The 20,034-nt window shown below is 35.5% G+C and overlaps 1 protein-coding gene across 1 annotated transcript in view; it reads left to right on the top strand.

The window, feature by feature from the left end:
• VPS13C (vacuolar protein sorting 13 homolog C) overlaps positions 1-17,167 on the top strand; it is a 99,633-nt gene extending 82,466 nt beyond the window's left edge. The window contains exons 74-83 of the mRNA XM_062583297.1: positions 4-117; positions 365-440; positions 1,039-1,202; positions 1,950-1,995; positions 3,088-3,211; positions 3,825-3,939; positions 12,173-12,264; positions 13,586-13,709; positions 13,975-14,058; positions 16,957-17,167. Coding sequence (XP_062439281.1) covers positions 4-117; positions 365-440; positions 1,039-1,202; positions 1,950-1,995; positions 3,088-3,211; positions 3,825-3,939; positions 12,173-12,264; positions 13,586-13,709; positions 13,975-14,058; positions 16,957-17,058 — 1,041 coding nt within the window. The 3' untranslated portion in view covers positions 17,059-17,167. The remainder of the gene's footprint in view (positions 1-3; positions 118-364; positions 441-1,038; positions 1,203-1,949; positions 1,996-3,087; positions 3,212-3,824; positions 3,940-12,172; positions 12,265-13,585; positions 13,710-13,974; positions 14,059-16,956) is intronic.
• Positions 17,168-20,034: the final 2,867 nt, after the last annotated feature.

The following is a 20,034-nucleotide window of genomic DNA, read 5'->3' as shown; positions in this document are numbered from 1 at the left end:
CAGCTCCTGAAACAGATGTATGTTCTTGTACTTGGGTTGGATGTTCTTGGAAATCCATTTGGCTTAATCAGAGGCTTGTCTGAGGGAGTTGAAGCCTTCTTCTATGAGCCTGTGCAGGTATAATGTCCATGAGTCTTCAGTCACGTATGAGTGGTAGGCTGATTTGAATATAGAGGTGGAATTGTAAATTGGTTGTCACTTTAATTTACACCCTGAACAGTTAGGAAAGCTGTAATTTTTTTTTTTTTTTTTTTTTTAAGTCATATTGAAGCAATTTAACTCTTAGCAATGTAAAGGACTTGCTAGTGGTTCAGGTTGTATAGGCATATACTTTTCTGTTACTCATAATAAGGTTCATTTTCAGGGAGCTGTTCAAGGACCTGAAGAATTTGCTGAAGGCTTTGTAATTGGTGTTAAGAGTCTTCTTGGACACACTGTGGGTATGTACTGTTACACTTTTGATACATTGTATTGACTCATGTATCATGTTTGTAGAGTTTTTTTCTTATTTTGAAGGGAAACATCTTTAAAATGTCTATGTAGCAAGTATTTGAATTTGCCAGATAGTATTGCCAGTACCCAGATTACAGATTATTCATACCTAACTTATTTGGGAGGTTCTAAATCTCTATTTTGTAAGATGAGGAAGCAAATTAGGAAACGTTGTGTGTATAGTTTGTAACATGTGGAGGATGAATAAGGAAGGTAACTCTAATGATCCTAAAATGTTACACTGAGGAGTACGCTTGGGGCAAATTATTATTACAATTAATTTACACGTTTTATTTAGCTATGTATTACTGCAATTAGAAGAAATCAGATTCTATCCAGTATGCTATATAACATACGCTGATGTGGTTTAAAAGTTATCTTTTACTGTATTTATAGATTTCAGGACAGTTTTTGGAGTCTTCTCATAGAAAACATAATAGACTGTGTAAATTAGTAATATCTGAATTTGTTGCAAAGAGAAACTTCTGCATTGGCTGTTAAACTGTGAAAGAACAGTAACTTCTGCTTTCTACTTTGTTGCATCAGGTGGTGCAGCAGGAGTGGTGTCTAGGATCACTGGTTCTGTTGGAAAAGGTTTGGCTGCTATCACTATGGACAAAGAATATCAGCAGAAACGGAGAGAGGAAATGGGTCGTCAACCTAAAGATTTTGGTGACAGTCTGGCCAAGGGAGGAAAAGGCTTGTTACGGGTATAAATTTGAAGTTCAGTGTATGATGTGCTAACACTTAATCGATGCTTGAAAATCATAAGTAATATACAAGCAAGTTTTGATAATTTCTTTTTTGGCTTTATTAGTTCATGAACTAAATAAAAACGATAAACATTAAGTCAGCTTGTAGAGACTCAGTGTCTTGAATGCAAATTAGGTATCCTAACAACGTCTATCGCTTGCCCTTCAAAAGCAAAACAGTCAGCTTATTTCTAAGCAATTATAAGTTACAAATATTAAACTGTTGTTTTTGATCCTGTTAGCTGACAGATTCAAAAATTGCCTCTGGATTTTTATTCTTCCACCTTAGTGTTGTTAAACTCCTTTAAATTAAAGTCTGTCACAGAGTTGCTCAATGTTAATCTTGAATATTTGGTGTCACTCATGACAGGGAGTTTGGGCAGTATGGACAGCTTTCTGTTAGTAGCAAACATGAAATGGTGGCTGCTTTCTTAATTATTACAAGAAGGGGCTATTCTACAAAAGATGTTTCAGTCTTTGTTACCAGTTCATCCATCTATTCATTTCCTATCTTTCTCCTTCTTTCCTTTCCCTTAATTAGCATGTCTTTAAGAATTAAAAAACAAAGCTCCCAAACCCTATTATTTCTGATATTGAACTTGGCTAAAATTTTTTAAATGAAGGATGAGAAACATCTAATTGCTCAATGGACTATAAATGTATTCCTATCTCTAAGTAACGGTTTAATTCTGTTCCTTGTTTTAGGGTGTTGTTGGTGGTGTGACTGGCATAATCACTAAACCTGTGGAAGGTAAGCACAAAGGCTGCAATGCACTGCTTAAACAGTTTTCAATATTTTACAATTTAATTTTTAATAAATATTGATATAAGCTAAACATGGTGATCCTGAAGCAGAGATTATATTTCAATTGAAATGCCACATTATGCAATAATATAGTTAAATATATTTATAACTGTTACTTATCTCATCTAAATGAGTAAAAAGGTTGTCACTGAATATTTTGTTGAGCTTGCTGTAGTACCTAGCTTATTGTTTAAGGCTAGACCAAAGATAGTAAAGGTAACTAAAAGAAAGATAGAAAAGGCTTTAGCGATTAGAACATTTTCCTTACAGTATCCAACAGTATACTTGGCACATAGATGTGTTAGATGCTGAGTTAATGTATTTATAGTATGGCAAAAATGAACAGTTAAAATGGCATGTTCATTGGAGATGACATGTCTTATTCCTCATTTACTCTGCTGGGACTCTAAAACTTGGAGAAAGGGGTGAAATCCTAATAAACAAGTTTGATTTATGCTTGGGATCAATATGTATTTTTGTGAAAGTTGTTACATTGTCAGTATGATAGATGATAAAGAGAAAACATCTAGGATATGTTGCTTCTTACTGTAGTTTATATCAAAATGGTTTAAGTATTGAAAATTAGTTGTTATGCTGTTTCACCTGTATTCTATAGATTGACTACTGCTTTGAGTTACATGAAAACCTGTGCTTGCCCAGCAACATCTTTACTCTTCCATATTTCTTTCCCACCAGAAATATGGAATTTGGAGAGAGAAATATTTGGCTTCTGTTATATGTGTAACACAGTTGTCAGATTGTTTGGTTATGGCTGTGGTTCTAGGTAACACCTTCGCTTTCTTGGCTCTGAAGGCTTTTGAGGTGTTAAGTGAACAGCAGTATTATTGAAGAGGTGGGGAACAAATGTGTGACTTCTAGAGAACTTTTTAATGAATGGTTTGTCTGTAATCATTTGCTTGAGGATATTTCCACTACAAAACAATCTTAATGCAGATTGGAGCATTAATTAAACAGGTTGAACATTAAAACAATCTCTCACCCATTCCCACTCGCTGCTTTTTTTTTCTTCTTCTGCAGGGGCTAAAAAAGAAGGTGCAGCTGGATTCTTTAAAGGAATTGGAAAGGGGCTTGTAGGAGTTGTGGCCCGCCCAACCGGTGGCATTGTAGATATGGCAAGCAGTACCTTCCAGGGAATTCAAAGGTAAAATGTCAAGGGGAAGTTCTGGGCTAGTCAGTTCAGCTGAATTCTTCATGTGTTGGGCACCAGATAGTGAAGAAATCTGGTAGTGACACCAAATTATTTGCCTTAATTGCAATACGCAGTAGAATGTACAGTATCGAGAGGTGCTTCCAGTAGTAGCCTGTCATGAATGCATTTTGCCATAAAGTCTAAAAATTGCTGCTTCAGAATACATCTTGCATTGTTGTGGTTCAGGTGGACAACAGCTAGCCAGTTGTTTCCTTTCATTCCCTCCCCCTCAGGTTAATTAAGTTCATATAAAAAATCTAAATAAAACAACACCTAATATGCAAATTTTGCTTTTGAAGTAGGTCTGTGTACTCCTGAATGCAAATACCTAAATGTCATTTAAACCTATTGTGAAAAACAGACCTTTGGATTTTAGGAGGAAATGCTGTCTGTTTGAAATTCAGTTAGCGTGCACATCAGGCTTTGGGCTTCAAGCGCAGCTTTGGAAAGTATTGTAAGAAAAAGTAGTGTTACAAAAAGAATTTGAGAAAACAGTAGGCAATCTGAGTATGAAACTCAAAACTGTAATAAGTTTACTAAGGTACTGTTCTGTTGTCTTTGGCAGGGTGGCAGAATCAACTGAGGAAGTATCTAATCTCCGTCCTCCACGTCTTATTCATGAAGATGGCATCATCCGGCCGTACAATAGGGTGGAAGCTGAGGGTTATGATTTATTTGAGGTATGACCTTGCATTGTAAACAGTTAAATTTCACTAACCTGAAGAATTCCGTAAAGGATCATATTAGAAAAAAGCTGCCAGGATCTATGGCAGATTTTATCTGTAGCTAAAATTTGACTGCCTATTTCATTAGGTAAGCCTCTGTAACAAACAAAACTCATTTAGTAGAAAACGGATTGTACTGGAGAAACTGCAACAGTAATGTTGAATGGTCTTTCACATGTTATGTTCATTAATTGCTTGTTACTGCTTGAGAAGACAGTTTTAGAATGCTTCGAATATGTAGAAATGCTTTGACACTCGGTTCTAATATTTTGCTTAGAAACAGAAGTAAGGTAGGTTCACAGAGTAAGCAATTCTGAAATGGGTTGAATAGAAAACGAGTTGGTGTGTAATGGTACTACTTTGGTGGTAGCAGCAGTTGTAAAATCTGCATGAATTTTTTAAAATCACTTTTTGTTTTTTCTTGTGTTGTTCTTAATGCTAATATGTCATAACTACAGGCATCGTATGGTCATGCAGCCAGCTTCCACATTTAAATGTGGCATGGATAGTGCATGAAGGATAAATAGTAGTTGCTTTCACATTCCAGAAAGTTGGAATCCAGTTAAACTATACTTCAAAATTCATGTTTTTAAAGTTTACCTAAAAAAAAAAAAATCTATTTTGTGGCTAAAAAGTTAGTGGGAAATAACTACATATATTACCATTTTAAAACTAAAACCTATGTATTTGCTAGTTCCTTTTATGTGGCATTTTTAATCCTTACTTTTCAGTCTATTTCTAACGTTTCTCTTCTCTCTCTTTCTTTCCTGGCATACGCAGCAAGAACTGGAATAATGGAGTAAACATTTTCCTTATTTCTTCTTGATTTTTCTTCATGGTCTTTTATCTGCCTTAAGTATTTAGATTAAGGACAGGATTCAATTTAACATCTACCTGCCTACCACGCTGCCACCAATCACTCGTATCTTTTCTATGTAGCAGTTAAACAAAACAGCATTTCATGTTGTCTAGACTAAGGAGAAAAAAAGAAATTTGAATAACCATCTAGGTTAAAGTTAGATGAATGAGGAAGATGACAGATACAGGGAGCTTTTTTTTCATTTGTTTTTCCAAGAGAGTTAAACCCTTGGAGGTACTGAAGGCCCTTGAAAAAAATCAAGAGTAGATGTTGAGTTTGTTCATTTTACTGTTGTCTTAGAGCTGGGGCTTTAGAAGAAGAGAGCACAATATTTTGGTGTTAGTGCAAAGGTGATGATGTAGAATAGAACTTTATTCTGTGAAAATGCTTGCTTGTAGTTTCATGGTATAGAAATACCATTTCTATGTAAATTTTAAGAAAACTTGTATTTGTGGTCTCTGTAAGATGCTTATAGGCCTTGCATTTTCACATCTGAGGAACTACCATGACTTCAAGTAAATACTTTTTTTTTTAACTATGAATATTCTCTCAATTAAAAAAAAAAAAAAAAAAAAAAAAAAAAGCTCAATAGACTCTGATTTCGTTCTCAGAATCTTCTGGAGCTTTTCTGTTCAACATATTTAAATGTAAACTTACGGCTATTACCATAAATATATGTATGGATATATTTTTAAAGCAAGTGATGCTATAAATCTCACTTTTAATACCACACCTTATAAACTAACAAACTAAACTTAACTAGGAGCAAGTCGTTTGCTTATTGTACATGAATAAACTTTTAAAGCAGAGACATCTCTCTGCTAATGTCATTCTTGAATACAATGGTCAACAGTCAGCTTTGCTTTTCCTCTTACGTTATCAACAACCCCACCTTTTTAATTTAGCTAATTAAGCAAAATTAAGTCATTGTATTGTTAAGTAAAACAGAAATATTTCTTAATGTGATGAGAATTTGGGTTGCAATATTTTTCAGTAATCTTGTGTTTCCTGTTGCATTATATTTTTTCCATCTCCCAGAAAGGAAAAAGTAGCACAAATAACACTGGAAATGGAATATTTTGCATTTTTTGCACATCTGATATTTAGTATTTTTCTTGGACCTAATTTGTCTAGATCAAAGTTGAATATTAACTGAAAAAGAATTCTATTTGTAGTTCTCTAAATATAGTTTCTTTCTCTCAGTAGTCTGTTAATTGAATAAAGCTTTTTAAATTCGATTTTGATTTTAAACTAGAGGTTAGTGTTAGGGGAGGTTTTGTTTTCTAATATAAATTCCAAGCAAAGTGGACCATTTGTTTACAGGAAGTGGCATGTTTTAGCAAGGAAGATTAGTTGGAAGGTCAGTTTATTTGTCTTTACACATTTACTCCACAAGAACTCAATTTATGTTCCATGAAGAGCTCAATTTGTAGGCGCTAGTTCTGTTCATTTTTAAATCCAGGTTTGACCCACTATGTCACGTACTTTACCAGAACTACACCTTCTAATTTTTTTTAACTTGCTGTATCTTTTCCCCTCTAAAAATAGCTAGAGAACAAGCTTTCTTTGTTTAGAAATGGACTGTTATAATATATAAATTTATCTGGATTGTTTCCTGTATTTACCTGCATTCATGGCTTCGTGATGCTTGCTGTCTGCCATACAAATACTGGCCCAGGAATTATTCTCCTATCTATACTGTTGAAGTTATTTTCAGATACCTTTCTTGTCCCTATTATATACTTCTGGACTTTTTTGTCTGACTGTTTATCATGTCTGATTCCTGCACTGGATTTTACTTCATTAAATTAATCCAAATTCATCCACCTCTAGCCTGCCACTCCAGCCATAATAATGCATCTGCTCAGGTCCTTTCACAGACTTTGCTTGTCATTTGTATCAAATTAAAAGTGACTTTCCTCAGCTGATGGGGAACTTGTGTTTCAGTGTTCAGCCTCTCCAAACACCCTATTCTTGTGTGTCCTTTAGCTCCCTAACTCCTGTGGGGAATGGTTAGGTATTCTCTTTCTGCTTTTGAGCTCATTCTTCTACAGATAAGGAGTTTGTGATGTTTCACTTCAATGCACATGTCTTTTGAAACTAAATACAAGCTTAAAAGTGTGAAATCCTGAGGAGTGATCCCTTAATACTATCCAGTGGTTTGGGGATGGGGGGGAGGAGGAGGGAAAGCCTTACATAAAAGCGCTCTCATATTTGAGAGAGATATAATGATACAGATGCTAGAGCTCTGCTTATGGTGATTTTAAGTGCAAGTTTTACAAGATGAGCCATTTTTTGTCCCACTCGTAAGTTTTGTTGTTGCAGAATAAGGTCAGTAACTAGATCAAAGTAGTTCAGTTCACATTGGTAAGTGGTTGGACAAATTGGTTGTTAGTGCATTTTCCAAGAGGGTGCTCCATCTGTTGCATATGTACTATAGAGGGGTCTGCTCAGTAACTTCAAAATCTTTAAAGTCGAATCTCTGTCTTGCAAACCATGTCTGTAGGTCATGCACAATAATGCTCAGGGTGTAGAATATAGTATGTTAAACATAACTGTATGGTATGAGTCATTGGAGAAATCAAAGGAAAAATACAGTAACTCTAGCAGAACTGATTCTCAAGAAATGAAGTCTCATCGTAGAATCAGTAAGGTTGGAAGGGACCTCTGGAGATCATCTAGCCCAACCTCCCTGCTCAGCAGGGTCACTTAGCGCATGGTAGACAGGGTTGCATCCAGGCAGGCCTTGAAGGTTTCCAGAGAAGGAGACTCCACAACCTCTCTGGGCAATCGATTCCAGTGCTCCGTCACTTTCACAGGGAAGAAATTCCCCCTCACGTTCAGGCAGAACTTCCTGTGCTTCAATTTCTGCCCGTTGCCTCTTGTCCTGTCACATGGCACCACTGAAAAGAGTTTGTCCCCGTCCCCTTGACACCCTCCCTTCAGGGACTTGTACACATTGATCAGATCCCCCCTCAGTCTTCTCGTCCCCAGGCTGAAGAGGCCCAGCTCTCGCAGACGTTCCTCGTAGGGCAGATGCTCCAGCCCTCTGATCATCCTCGTAGCCCTACGCTGGACTCTCTCCAGTAGCTCCATGTCCCTCATGTACTGGGGAGCCCAGAACTGGACGCAGTACTCGAGATGAGGCCTCCCCAGGGCTGAGCAGAGGGGCAGGATCACCTCCCTCGACCTGCTGGCAACACTCTTGCTACTGCACCCCAGGGTTTCATGGGCTTTCTTGGCCACAAGGGCACATTGCTGGCTCATGGTCATCGGTTGTATCGTCGTAGGTATGTATCTTTGAACATAGTTGAGATTTGCTAAAACAGGATAATGCCTTTGGCTTTGTTAGCCCCGTGCTTTTTAGAATGCAGGTGTTGCTTCCTGCTGGGATCTAACACATGTGATTGATGGTATTGATGTCCGTGGCTTTACTTGGCTTCATTTTGCCTTTTAAAACATGGAGCTTTAAAGTGGGCTGAATGTTTCTTCATGAGTAATAAGGTAAGCACACAGTGCTGTGTAGCAGAGTGAATACTAGGCTGTGTTTCAAGAAACTGCAATTTCCATTCTTGGTTGAATCACTCTTCTGCTGTGTAAATTCACACTAGTTATCTCTTCTCTGTGTAAAACTAGAATGCGTTGAATTTCTTCCTTCTAATGCTCTAAGATTTTCTTGAAAATAAGAGCTTTTGATAGAAATGCCTGAATTTTAGGAGTATGCAGATTATGTAGTAACTTGCACAAATAAAACTTATTTTTTAAGATAATAAATCAGATGTTTTTCTAACCTTTTTTAATCATAAGTATTGTTCTAGCCCTGACATTTATTGCTTCTCTTAGGAGTAGTTTAGTAGAAACTCTTACTGTAGTAACATATTGTATATAAAATCTAAAGGTATTATCAAAATGGTTTCTGATACTGCTGAAACCTGGCTTTCTCTCCGAAGTTTTGAGTCCAAATAGAGAAACACACTTATGAATAAATCCCTGTTTAAATATGTGGTATGTCTCGCTTTTTTTATATCCAGCAAAAGAGTTCAGAATATACATTTCAACTTTTGAATTATAGTTTTAAGTGATGGTATTTTTTAGTTTCCTTTATTTTTATTTGTACTTCTAAAATAGCTATGAATCAGGTATCGAATTCAAGATCATATCATGATTTTTGTTATATATAGCCTCCTTTTTACAGCATTTTGAATAGATAAGCAGATTTTTATAGCAGTTTTCCCTTTTGTGAATATTTTATAGTATCAGAAACTTTTAAGATGCTCAGAAAGTGACTCTATGTTTTTGTTTGGCAAATGCTGAACTGTTGAGGAAAAACATGGTGTTACTGATGAGCAAATCCAGGAAAGCTGTGCTCTTGGTTTAAACTCTTCGAGTTTAAACTCTTTTTTTCCTTTTCTTTTTTTCTTTTTTTTTTTTTTTTTTAAGCCTTTGAAATCAAAGGTTTTGGGGGTCTATTGCAACATACGATACATTACTGCATTTGTTAATTTTTTAAATGTATGAAAATAAAAATGCAAAAATAAACAAAGGTTAAAACTATTTTAATTGATTCTAATGTAAATTGAACTGTGAGCAGATCTTATAATACTCAAACTGCGTAATTCTTAGCATGCACATGGTTGATCATAAAACGGCAGACAGTCACATTTTGCTTTTATTGTCATTTTATCAGTCTCAGTCTATGGTTTCAGCTATTGAAATTTTTAAGAAAAGTTATCTTCACAGGGAATAGCTGAAAGTGTACAGACTTCCCCACTAGTTTATCAGAAAGAATTTCAGCCTCTAAATAACAGTGAATTTCTTAATTCCACAGTCACAGCAGTAAACTGAAAACTGAACATGATCTTATTTTCCTGTGAAGATTGTCAAACTGATTTGGGGGCATCCAGTTACAAGCACTAGCTATTCTTGGGCTGAGATTCATGCCTTTTGCATCTGGACAGATGATGTATGGTGTTTGTTCTTTCTTGCATTTTCTCATGTTCTTACACAGAAGCTGTGCCACATTTTCCATTGAAACAGATGTACAACAGAAGAGGTAGTTATGTTGGCTTAGAAGGTCTTTGTTTTTATTAATTAAACATTACTTACAAGTGGACTGTGTATTTTGTAAAGATTTTATGCACTGATTTAACATGCTTAGTTCAAGAGGGTTGAATAGAAAGATGTGTAACTAAAGCAACTGTTTCAGTCAATGCCACTCTAACTGAGTAGGCATTTGAGATGCATGTACTGTAGATTAAATTTCAGCATCACAGTTGAATTCAGTGTGTGGTGATAGCTGAAAGTTTTTGAGCTTAGCAATGAATGTTTTACTTTGATCTAGGAGGACTGTGGTATTTGAGTTTCTCTAACACCTTCTATTAATAACATAGTTTTTGAATATAAGAGGCTCGTGGTTGTCAGTAAACACAACTAGGTTTGTGATGCTGACTTAGGCCTATATGTTTTGTAACAACTGCTTTGGAGTCCTGTGCTTAAGTTTGCTTAGTACCATTAGAATCCAGATGCTTTCTAGACTAGACTCTTTGGGCAAAGCCATGGTCTGCATGTCCTCTTTGCAGCACTTGTTTCCAAGGCTGAAACTGAATAATCCCACTGGTTTATTGTTGACACTAATGCCAGCTTCTACACACTCTCCAGTTGCTTGCGAATAGCCTTTACATACTTCCAGCTTTCATGGAACTTAATTTCACGTGTTCAGAGTATGAGATGATTGAAGCATAGAGATGCATGTATTGCGTATTATAACAATGATTTACTTTTTACACATCCAAAACAAATGCAAAACTAATTTTAAACCCTGTGTCTGTATTCCTGTTTCAATTCTTCCGTGCTAGAATTTTTGTCTTTAAAATGTAATAAAGTATCACTTCCCCAAACGTGATAGTGGGAATGGGTCTTTTAAGGGATTCTCACTTGAATGTTCTCTTGGTAGCCAATTTTAGATGTGTGTGAGATGTATGGCATTGTTACCATGGTAAATGTGCTACACAGGATTCATGATGTCAGTTAACAAAACCTGTGTTCAGATTGGATTCCTTAGCAATGATTGCATATTTACAACATACATGGGAACTGCAGTCTGAATGTGAGTTCTAGCAACCTTTCAGCTAGCACTTGAAATGCATTCAAGATTTTTTTTACCAGAAATCATATGTTTAATACCAGCAGACCATTTCTGTCCTGGAAATTAATATTCATTCAAACTAGTAACCTAAGTATGTTTTCCCATAACACATAGAGGTAAAAGCAGGCAACAAATTGTCTTGGACAGAAACACACTGTGTACTGTCTAAGAAATTCACAGAATGAGAAGTAGTGGTTTGCACAGATATGCATATGTTTGACTTTGAGTGCCCACTTGTGATGCATTATTAATTTCTTACCTTCTGTCTTTTTAGAAATTTTCACATGATATTTTGATGCAAATGCATTTCCCACAAATATATTGATATATCTAAGTCTGAATCCTCTTGCCTATTAATCCAGTATTATTGTGAGCTTGATTTAAGTTAACTGTGAGACAGTTTTCCATGCTGCTGTTCGGATTTGATGGAATGCTGTAATGATTTGGTGCTTTTGGGACATGTTGCAGAAAATATGATACAAGTTAAAGAGAAAATATAGAGTAGGAAATAGTTTTTGGATTAAGCTGCTTTTTTTTTTTTTTTTTTTTTTTTTTTTTTTTTTTTTTCCTAATAAAGAACCTAAAAAAAAGCTAGGAAACACTTGGGTACATTTTTATTTGGAACTGTTTTTTACCTCCATATTCACATAGTTTGTTATTTCAGCTATAGTTGTCTAAAAAAAACACGGAATGAGAACAGTAATTTGATCTGCATTTTAATATCTTCCTTTGTATTTTGGTTCTTTAATAAGCATTTCTGTCTCACTTCAGAAGCCTGGTCTTGAGGTGTATTGAGTATTTGTAACTTTATAGCTTTTTATTTCTACCTGTCTGAGTCATGCCCTTTATTTTTCAAAGATATTGTCACAGGATTTTCACTCTTTAATTCAGCCTGCAAAGGGGGCATAGCAAAATGAGAATTACCAATTAAAAAAAAAAAAAAAAAAGGGGGGGGGGGTGAAAACTGACCAAGCAGGTAGTTTGATGGCACTGCAGTGTCACTGTTCCACCTGCTGAGTGGAGGAGGACAGGCATTGCAGTGACTCAGTGTCAGTAGTGAGAACACTGAGAGGCTGCCTTTAAAGAATTGGATCAACTAGGTAACTTTTTTTGAAGGCTTTTGAGTTTAAAACACTTATGAGTATTGTTCTATGGTCCAAATATTTTTTCATTTTCTGTTTTAGAAATTGCACATCAGAAAGCTGGAAAAAGAGAGCTATCGATACCACTGTGCACTTCCAAGAGGCAGAAGGGCACACCTTCTTGTTACTAATAGGTATTAAGATTTGAAGGCTTTCTAAAAGCTCCTCTTGGGTTCAACTTGGGAATCAGGCATTTAGATAAGTCTAAAAAAATAAATGTTTTACTATTCTCTTTGCATGTACTTTCATTAATGTTTTTCTTCTTGATTTTATGATTTATTTCCTTTATGGAAACTATAAAATAACAATCAATTCTTAAATGATGTTGCTACTAAATACTAATTTAGGAAGACATTGTAATTAACTCTGGGGTCTGACGTTTGCATCGTACTCATTGTAAAGTTTGTTTTCTTTGCTGCTGACTTTTTAAATTGGCTTATGCTAATTCTTTACAGTCAAACCAGTCTTTTAATAATACATATTTTTACGGTCTTGTCTAATTAAATGTTACTCTAACTGGAGTCTTAATTTTATTTTTATACAAGTATGAAACAATTTTAAATTTACCAGGGAGTTTTAGAGTGAAAGGTGTTACCAGTCTCAGACAGTCAGAGGAATCAAAACTTTGTAAATATATGTAGATAAAGAAAAGGAGCTCATGGAAAGGAGCTCCACATGCTAAACGTCACTGATTTTAGACCTTCCTGAGTGTATGTCATAGGCTTACATCTGAAAAGACTCTAAGAGGCACCCTGTAGGGTTTGTCTTTATCAACTAACCCACCTCAGAAATATGCAACAGAACAACGTTTTCCAAGATACTGCCACAGTCTTTTAATGCAGCTTTAAGTGGCTTGCTTATTTGCTGCTTTAGCTCAATGTATGCTTCTCTCCTTATCCTGCTTTGTCTACATGCATAAATTTCTAGGTTAATTCTGTTCAAAAGTGCTACCTGTTTCTGTATTAATGTGCTACTTCAGTGCTGCCTGGTGCTGACCTTTGAGCCATAAAGTAAATAAGGCGCAGCTAGCTAGCAACTGTAAACTTCAGCAACTTTGTCAGTCTAGCTATTCTCCATTTGTGTCTCTGTGTAGCCAGCGTTCAGCTGTCTTAGTGCCCTCATCTGGTGTCTGCTGGCTATTGTGCATAGGTTTGAATTGACTGAGAACCCCTTAGCATTTAACTGTGGTGAAATGTTCAGAATTGGAGGGAGCAAGATGATTTTTAACTAACTCTTGTGTATCATGTTCTAATGTAAATCATCTATAAGACTGATGGGCAAAATATTCATCTCAAAGTCCTTAAGGAAATCTAGTGCCTTGATTACTGGGTGACTATTTTTGATTCATATAGAAAATGTCTTCTCAAACTAATTTGTTCTTTGTTTTATTTTCTAGTAAGATTATGATTTAAGGGAAGATGAAATATGACTCAGCTCTTTTTGTCTTCTGAACAGGAGAGTGATATATGTAAAAGAAGTGGAAATCTTAGGCCATTTAACAACAGAGTGGGATTATTTATTCGAAGATTTTACACACCGCCCCTTTTATGAAGCAAATGTTTTAAAAATCACTGTTATGGTAAGAGAAGCGTGAACTTTTTTCATTTACCAGTATTTATCGAGACATCTGAGTATAATCCTAATTCATTTAAGGTTTCTAACTGCTAGCTATGGAACTATGACAAAGGAATTACTTCAAAGTTTTTGGATGTATGGGTGGGGTTGGACAGAGGCTGCATAGAAGTCTAGTCTAAGGTTGACTTTCAAGCCATTTCAATATCAGATTCTGCATTCTTGTCATGTGAGTCACCTGAACTACGTTTTTTTTTTCTGCCCTGCAATAGGATCAAGGGATGTTCCAAAGGAAGGACAGTATGGGTCGCGAATACATGAGGACAATTCAGCTTCAGGATGAAACTGTGGCAAAGGTATATTCTTTTCTTTTTTCTTTCTTTGTTTTTAACAGTTTTTGAAACTCAGTGTCAAAAAGACAGAATGGACTGCTGTATCTGGGGGCTGATTACCATACTTTCTCATTAAAAAGTTATTTCAAGCTGGAGTAGGATGAGACAAGTTAGTTGAAAGCATTCAAGAAAATATATACAGTCATAGATTAAGATTGAAGTTGCGTTGTCTTATGCTTCATGATCAAAGAGCAGTAAAAGAAAATTCAAATAGTGGGCCTGGTCAGCTTCATTATAGTCTTAAGGATTCAATGTACCTCTGAATTCCACTGCCCCCTCATTAATTTAAGATCACTGAGTTTGCCCATTAAGTGTATGTTCGTGTGAAAAGACTTCACATTTTTTGTCTCCCCTATTTTTTTTTACTGTTTATCTGTAAATGTTCATGTTGCTGGGGAGACTGATATATTTTGGGAGTTCTTATGTGAAGGGTTGAGTTCTGTAGGAGCTCACCTGGGCTAACAATCTCTGTAAAGTCCAAGATAAACCATACTTAAACAAAGGAAGTATTTACCTAGAAAGCTGTGTGTCTCACTGTATATTTGTATCAGATTGTGAGGCAGGAGGAGTTTTTTCCCAATCACAAAAATGAGATCAATTATGTCCCCAGCATGTTGGAAGAGATTTAATATTGTAGTTCCAGTAAACAGCAAGCCAGCAGCCAGAGTATAGGCCAAATTGCTCCTATTTAACTGAGCAATCCATATTGAAGAATGGAGTGCACTGGGCAGGAAAAATGCATGCTGTCATTTTAAAGCATCTTTTTCATACTCAAATAGTACATATTTTCTTTGCGGTTTCTGTTTTAAAATGGAAGTTTTTTTGGCCTTTTCTTACGCCCTGCATTCCAAATCGAGCTTTTGGCTGACTTATTTAAATATTATAGTTTGTCTGCATCTCTTACAAAGCTGGGGCATTGTATAATTCAAAATTCAAGATTAAAAAATAAAACATCTGTAGGCCTCATGAGAGAGAGATAGAGAGAGATGCTTCTTTAGTATTTGATTCTCTTAAAGGCTCTTTCGTCACTGCCTAACAAACTTGTTCCTTTACTGGTATTTGTATACTGAAGACAAATTTTTCCGTCCTGAAGTCTTTTTATCTTTCATGGGTTTCTGTTTTTTTGACTTTATCAGTATTACTCTTCACTTTGCATCTCCCTACTTTCCATTGATCCCATTTGAAAAACTAGTCCAATTTTATAGGAGATCATGAAAAAGTGTGCTTTACAAACAATTGTCATTTCTGTGATGGCTTCTGTAGTATCCTCTGTTAGCAAGTGAAAATAATATGGAGGCAAAATTCGTAAGATCAGGTTAAGGTTATCTGCAACTTGTTCTTTGTCTTCTCTAAAAACAAAGAAAGGTTTTGGACTTTCCCTTTTCTAGTCCTCTAAGATTTTCCCCAACCTCTCTGAGTTACCAGAAATTCATAAATATTTGAAATATTTCAGGTACTTTTCAATGAATATTGTCAGCCATCCAGCTTATTCTTTGTCTTAATAGTCATTGTTACATGCCATTTATTGAAATTTTGAACAAAAAAACACCCATAAACATTTTAAACACTTTAGCTTTCAGTAAGTGCTGAAAATTGTCAAGTAAAATCAGACTGACCATCCAAGTTACGGCTACTCTTGTTTCTCTAGATATTTATTATGCATAACATGTTTAATGATAAACAGTCATGAGCACTAGGCATAGATACTTTGGGATTCAGGAATTAAATAAAAAATATAAATTTAATCATACTGCATTGCTCAGTTAAGCTCAGTTGGGCATTATTGTTTGGTTCTCTTTTAATTTATCCTTTTGTGGATTTCAACTATTCATCCAGTTTATCCAGAGTTTCATTGTAAACTTTTGCTAAAATGTCTGAAGTCCTTTATATCTTGTTCTAAGTACAGTCCACGCTACTTTTGTATTTCCAGATAAGGTAACGCAAATGTGTTGTTTTTTTTTTTTTTTTGGCCTGAACGTAACAGCTTTCTTAGCTTTTTACCTCAAGGCTAAAACTAGTAGACGTAGGTGCTCAAAAATAAAATAAAATAAAACCAAGCCTTTTATAACATATATATGTAAAGATATGAAAAATATATAAATAATATGTGTATATATGTATATGTGTGTATATACATGTGCGAGTGTGTGTAAATATATCAAAATTTTTTCAAATATTTTCTTTAGAAGAGGAAAAAAAGATTTAATTTGATCTCTAATAATAAATTTTAGCTTTTTTAAAAAGACTTTTCATCTCTTAATAGGGGAAATTCAGTAAAGGGCAAGATGCATCCTCTTAAACTGCTTTGTGCTACTTGTATTGCAGTATCTGCCTGTACCTTTAAGAAAATTATTATGCTTGTGTTAGTGACCATTACATATGATGTGAAGCGGCTATTTTAATGTCACTGCTTCAGTTTTACAGTACTACTAAGACTCTGGCATTAGTTCGTAGTTGTATAGGCTGACTTGTCCTGAGTTTAGTGCTGATGACTTCAATGCTGAACTTTTTAAAATGCCTGACATAGAAAGCTATTGAGTGCCTATAGTATTGGAAATGTCACTTGCTCATCATCTGTTTATCTAGTTAAGCATGAATAACATCACTAGCGTTACTACTTGAAAAACCTGAGTAGATTGATGACATGACGGAAGCTTTTTCTGAGTTGAAAATTATATGAAGAAATTAGAAGATAGGTGTCTAACTTAAGGCAGACAAATTGGCCAGCATGTATATATGTGCTAATGCATATTTTTTTTCAACTGGGTATTTTTGGTATTTTGCGGAAGAAAACTGCAGATTGCACGCTTGAATTTTCTTTTTTTCTTCCCCTTCCTCCCCACCCAACATACTGCTTTACAGAGGGTTGTTTGTGCCATTGAGGAAGCCCAGGCAGCAAGAAAGCAACAGAAGTTGGTGAAGCAAGCCTCCTTGCAGTTGAAGAAACCACCGGCACTATCTTGATAATGACAGGATTTGTCGGGTTTGACCTTTGGTATGCAATCTTATACCTAAAATTGATTAGAGGCAACATGGAAACATTATGCAGAAAATAAAGATAAAATACATCTCATGTCTTCCTTTGAGTTAACTGTCATAAATGCTTTATTTAAAAACAAAAACAAAAACCGTGCTTCTTTTCAAAAGTAATGGAAACTATATGACTATATGGTTAGGATAAAATGTTCTTTCCAAAACTATTGATTTAATTATTCTGAAATAAATATCTAAGACTTCAGAAAAAAAATAAAGTGATTACCAATTTGCACTCTAAGGTAATGGTTTACAAAGGGGTTGAAATAATAGTGGTTCTGGGTTTTTGAAAACTGAAATACTTATGTTATTAATTGAGGCTAATTAAAGACATCTATTTTTAAACAGCATTTGCTTTAAATTAGAGGTGTGTGTATTTTAACCACTATAATTTCATCCATGTCTGTTTTGTGTCATGAAAATTTTGCACTCTTGAGTAACATAAGAATGAACATGTATGAAAGAAATAGGCTGTTGTTAAGTGGAGAGGCTTGCTTGGGAATCTGATTGTTCACATTATAAATTAAAATTTGAAAATTTACACTTTTTAAATGGAAAATATTATTTACCACTTGTCATGTAAATGAATATGGTTTTGGTTTTATCACTGTAAATACTTCTCCAGGAGAAACAGTACAATACACCTTTTTTAGATAGCCTTGTATATCAAGGCTTAAACCAAGGTAATTAGTTTTCTGTATTTCAGTATATAGTTGCTTCACTGGAATTCACTAATTAAGCTAAAAGTCAGTTTTGATGCATTATTTTTGTAGCAGCTTGTTTTATTGAAGGCTGTTAGAGTCAGTTTAGCAAGACATTTAAGCTTGTTCAAAGCATGTCTAGTTTTTAATGGTATGACTAATTCCATTTACTATTGAAACAACTTCCATTCTTAGCACCAGGCACATGCTACATAGGTAGCCTTCTGGATCAAAAACTATATGAGCAAACAGATTTTAGTCAAGTGATCTGTGAACTCAGTTCTTGCTGTCAATCTTTTGGCGCTCAAATATGATACAATGTGCCTTTACATGTGCTTATTCTTGTAAATACACTATCTCCAACCTGCATTGCTGGGAAGCAATCAATGAACGATTTCTTTTTATTTCATTTTGTACTAACTAAATAGCTACCAATATGAACTTAGCTAAAAATGACAACTTCCCTGCATGGATTCATTCAGTAAGTGCAGCAATCATGAGAACTGGGCCTGGAATATAAACTCTATGTTGAGTGTTAGGTTGATGGATTCTATAATAAACTTTGAATGTGTACCTGTGATCTTGCCAAAATTAGGAAGTTTAAGATAGTTGTAAGTATGCTGCCAAACAGAACTTCTAGAATACATATGAAACCATGATTTTATTGCAGTTACACAGACAGCTTATTAATATTGTTTACTACAATGGAGAAAATGTGTTACAACTGTTATCTCCAGGATATCACTGTTTTTCTAGAAACTTCTGCTCAAACGTTAACTAAATTAGCTGACAAGGTTGTGTGTGTATTTCAAGACCCATGTTAAAGGTATTGATAATAAATTTTTATATGCATTTATTTGTGGTATGCTTTTAAATGACACTGTTTCAAAAGTAAAATACTGTCACATGGTATTGGTTTGTCACATGCTACTGGCAGAGTCTGGGAGAACTGTTGTACTACTGTACTGCACAAGAGCTATCTGCAGCCCAGCATTTCCTTCAGCTTATTTTTTGGCATGTAAAGGATAGTTCATAGGTGTACTATCACTTAACCCTGGTTGAAACAAATGATTTCGTTTCTGCCTCCTTTCAGTGCATATGTGGAAGGTACCTTGTGCCTTTTTTATGGTAGAGAATTGAGGCTTAAAACAGTTCTGATGACGGGTTGCTGAACCAGTCTTCTCTTTGCTTCAGTTTTGTACTTCTGTGCCTCATTTTTATTTGTATACTTGTTGGGTTGAATTGTAAACAGTTGATATCATTTTCTCACCTTCTCAAGTAAATGCAGTGAAATAACTCCCTATTTAAACACTCTGAAGGAGTAGTAGGTTTTTGTAGAAGACTTCTGGTTTTAAAATGCATCTGTCTGCTGTTTCAGTTGCTAGCAGAATTTCAAGCGGTAAATAGCACTAAAAATTCCAGCTGAAGAGGTAGTGAACAATCTACTTTACTACTTGGACCAAGCACTAAAGAGGACAGGTGAGGTGATTTGCTAAGGATTTCCATGCCTGCTTGTTGCTTAAATGAAGATACATGTTTGGAACTAATAGGTGTCCAGTGTTCCTGCGGTGTTTATGCAGATCTTGCATGCTGTGTAGGAATGAGGTGGTGTTGGCTTAGAGTGCTTTTTCAGAGAACTTCTGAATTTCAACCAGCTACTACAGTGCAAAGTGAAACAAATATTTTTTTTGAAGACTTAGGCAGATTTTCTCAGTGTGGCAATGAGTAATTTCCATCCCTGGCAGATTTTATGCCTTTATGAAGCTCTAGAATTTCAGTATTACTGAGCAAACTTGAGTAGGTCAAATGTTGAGGTCTTCCTAGACTCCCATTTTTTCCACCTATAAACCTAATTTTTCTGAGAATAGGACCTAGAATATTAACTTGTTAAGTAGAACTTAGAGCTGGAGGTCTGGGTCCTTGCTTCCAGGCTTGGCTTCAGTTTTTCCATCGCTTCCTGAGTCATAGGCTTCTCTGGCTCTTCAGAAACTTATCTTTCCAAGGCTTGGGGGGCTGCCTTCTCCTTGCAGTTTTATTGGTCTCCTGCTTGAGATGTGGCCTCCTTTTTGCAGCTTCCTTGCTGCTTTCTGTCATGCCTTCCCAGCCTCAGCCCTCTCCTAAGTAGAGTGAAATACATCCCTATGCAGATCTTTCTCAACCTAGTAACCCTCTTTAAAAGACTAGCACAAACTGATAGTCAAATCAA

This window comes from Rhea pennata, chromosome 10 (assembly GCF_028389875.1).
Source record: "Rhea pennata isolate bPtePen1 chromosome 10, bPtePen1.pri, whole genome shotgun sequence".
NCBI classification, from domain to species: Eukaryota; Metazoa; Chordata; class Aves; order Rheiformes; family Rheidae; genus Rhea; species Rhea pennata.
This window is presented reverse-complemented; position numbering and strand designations above follow the sequence as displayed.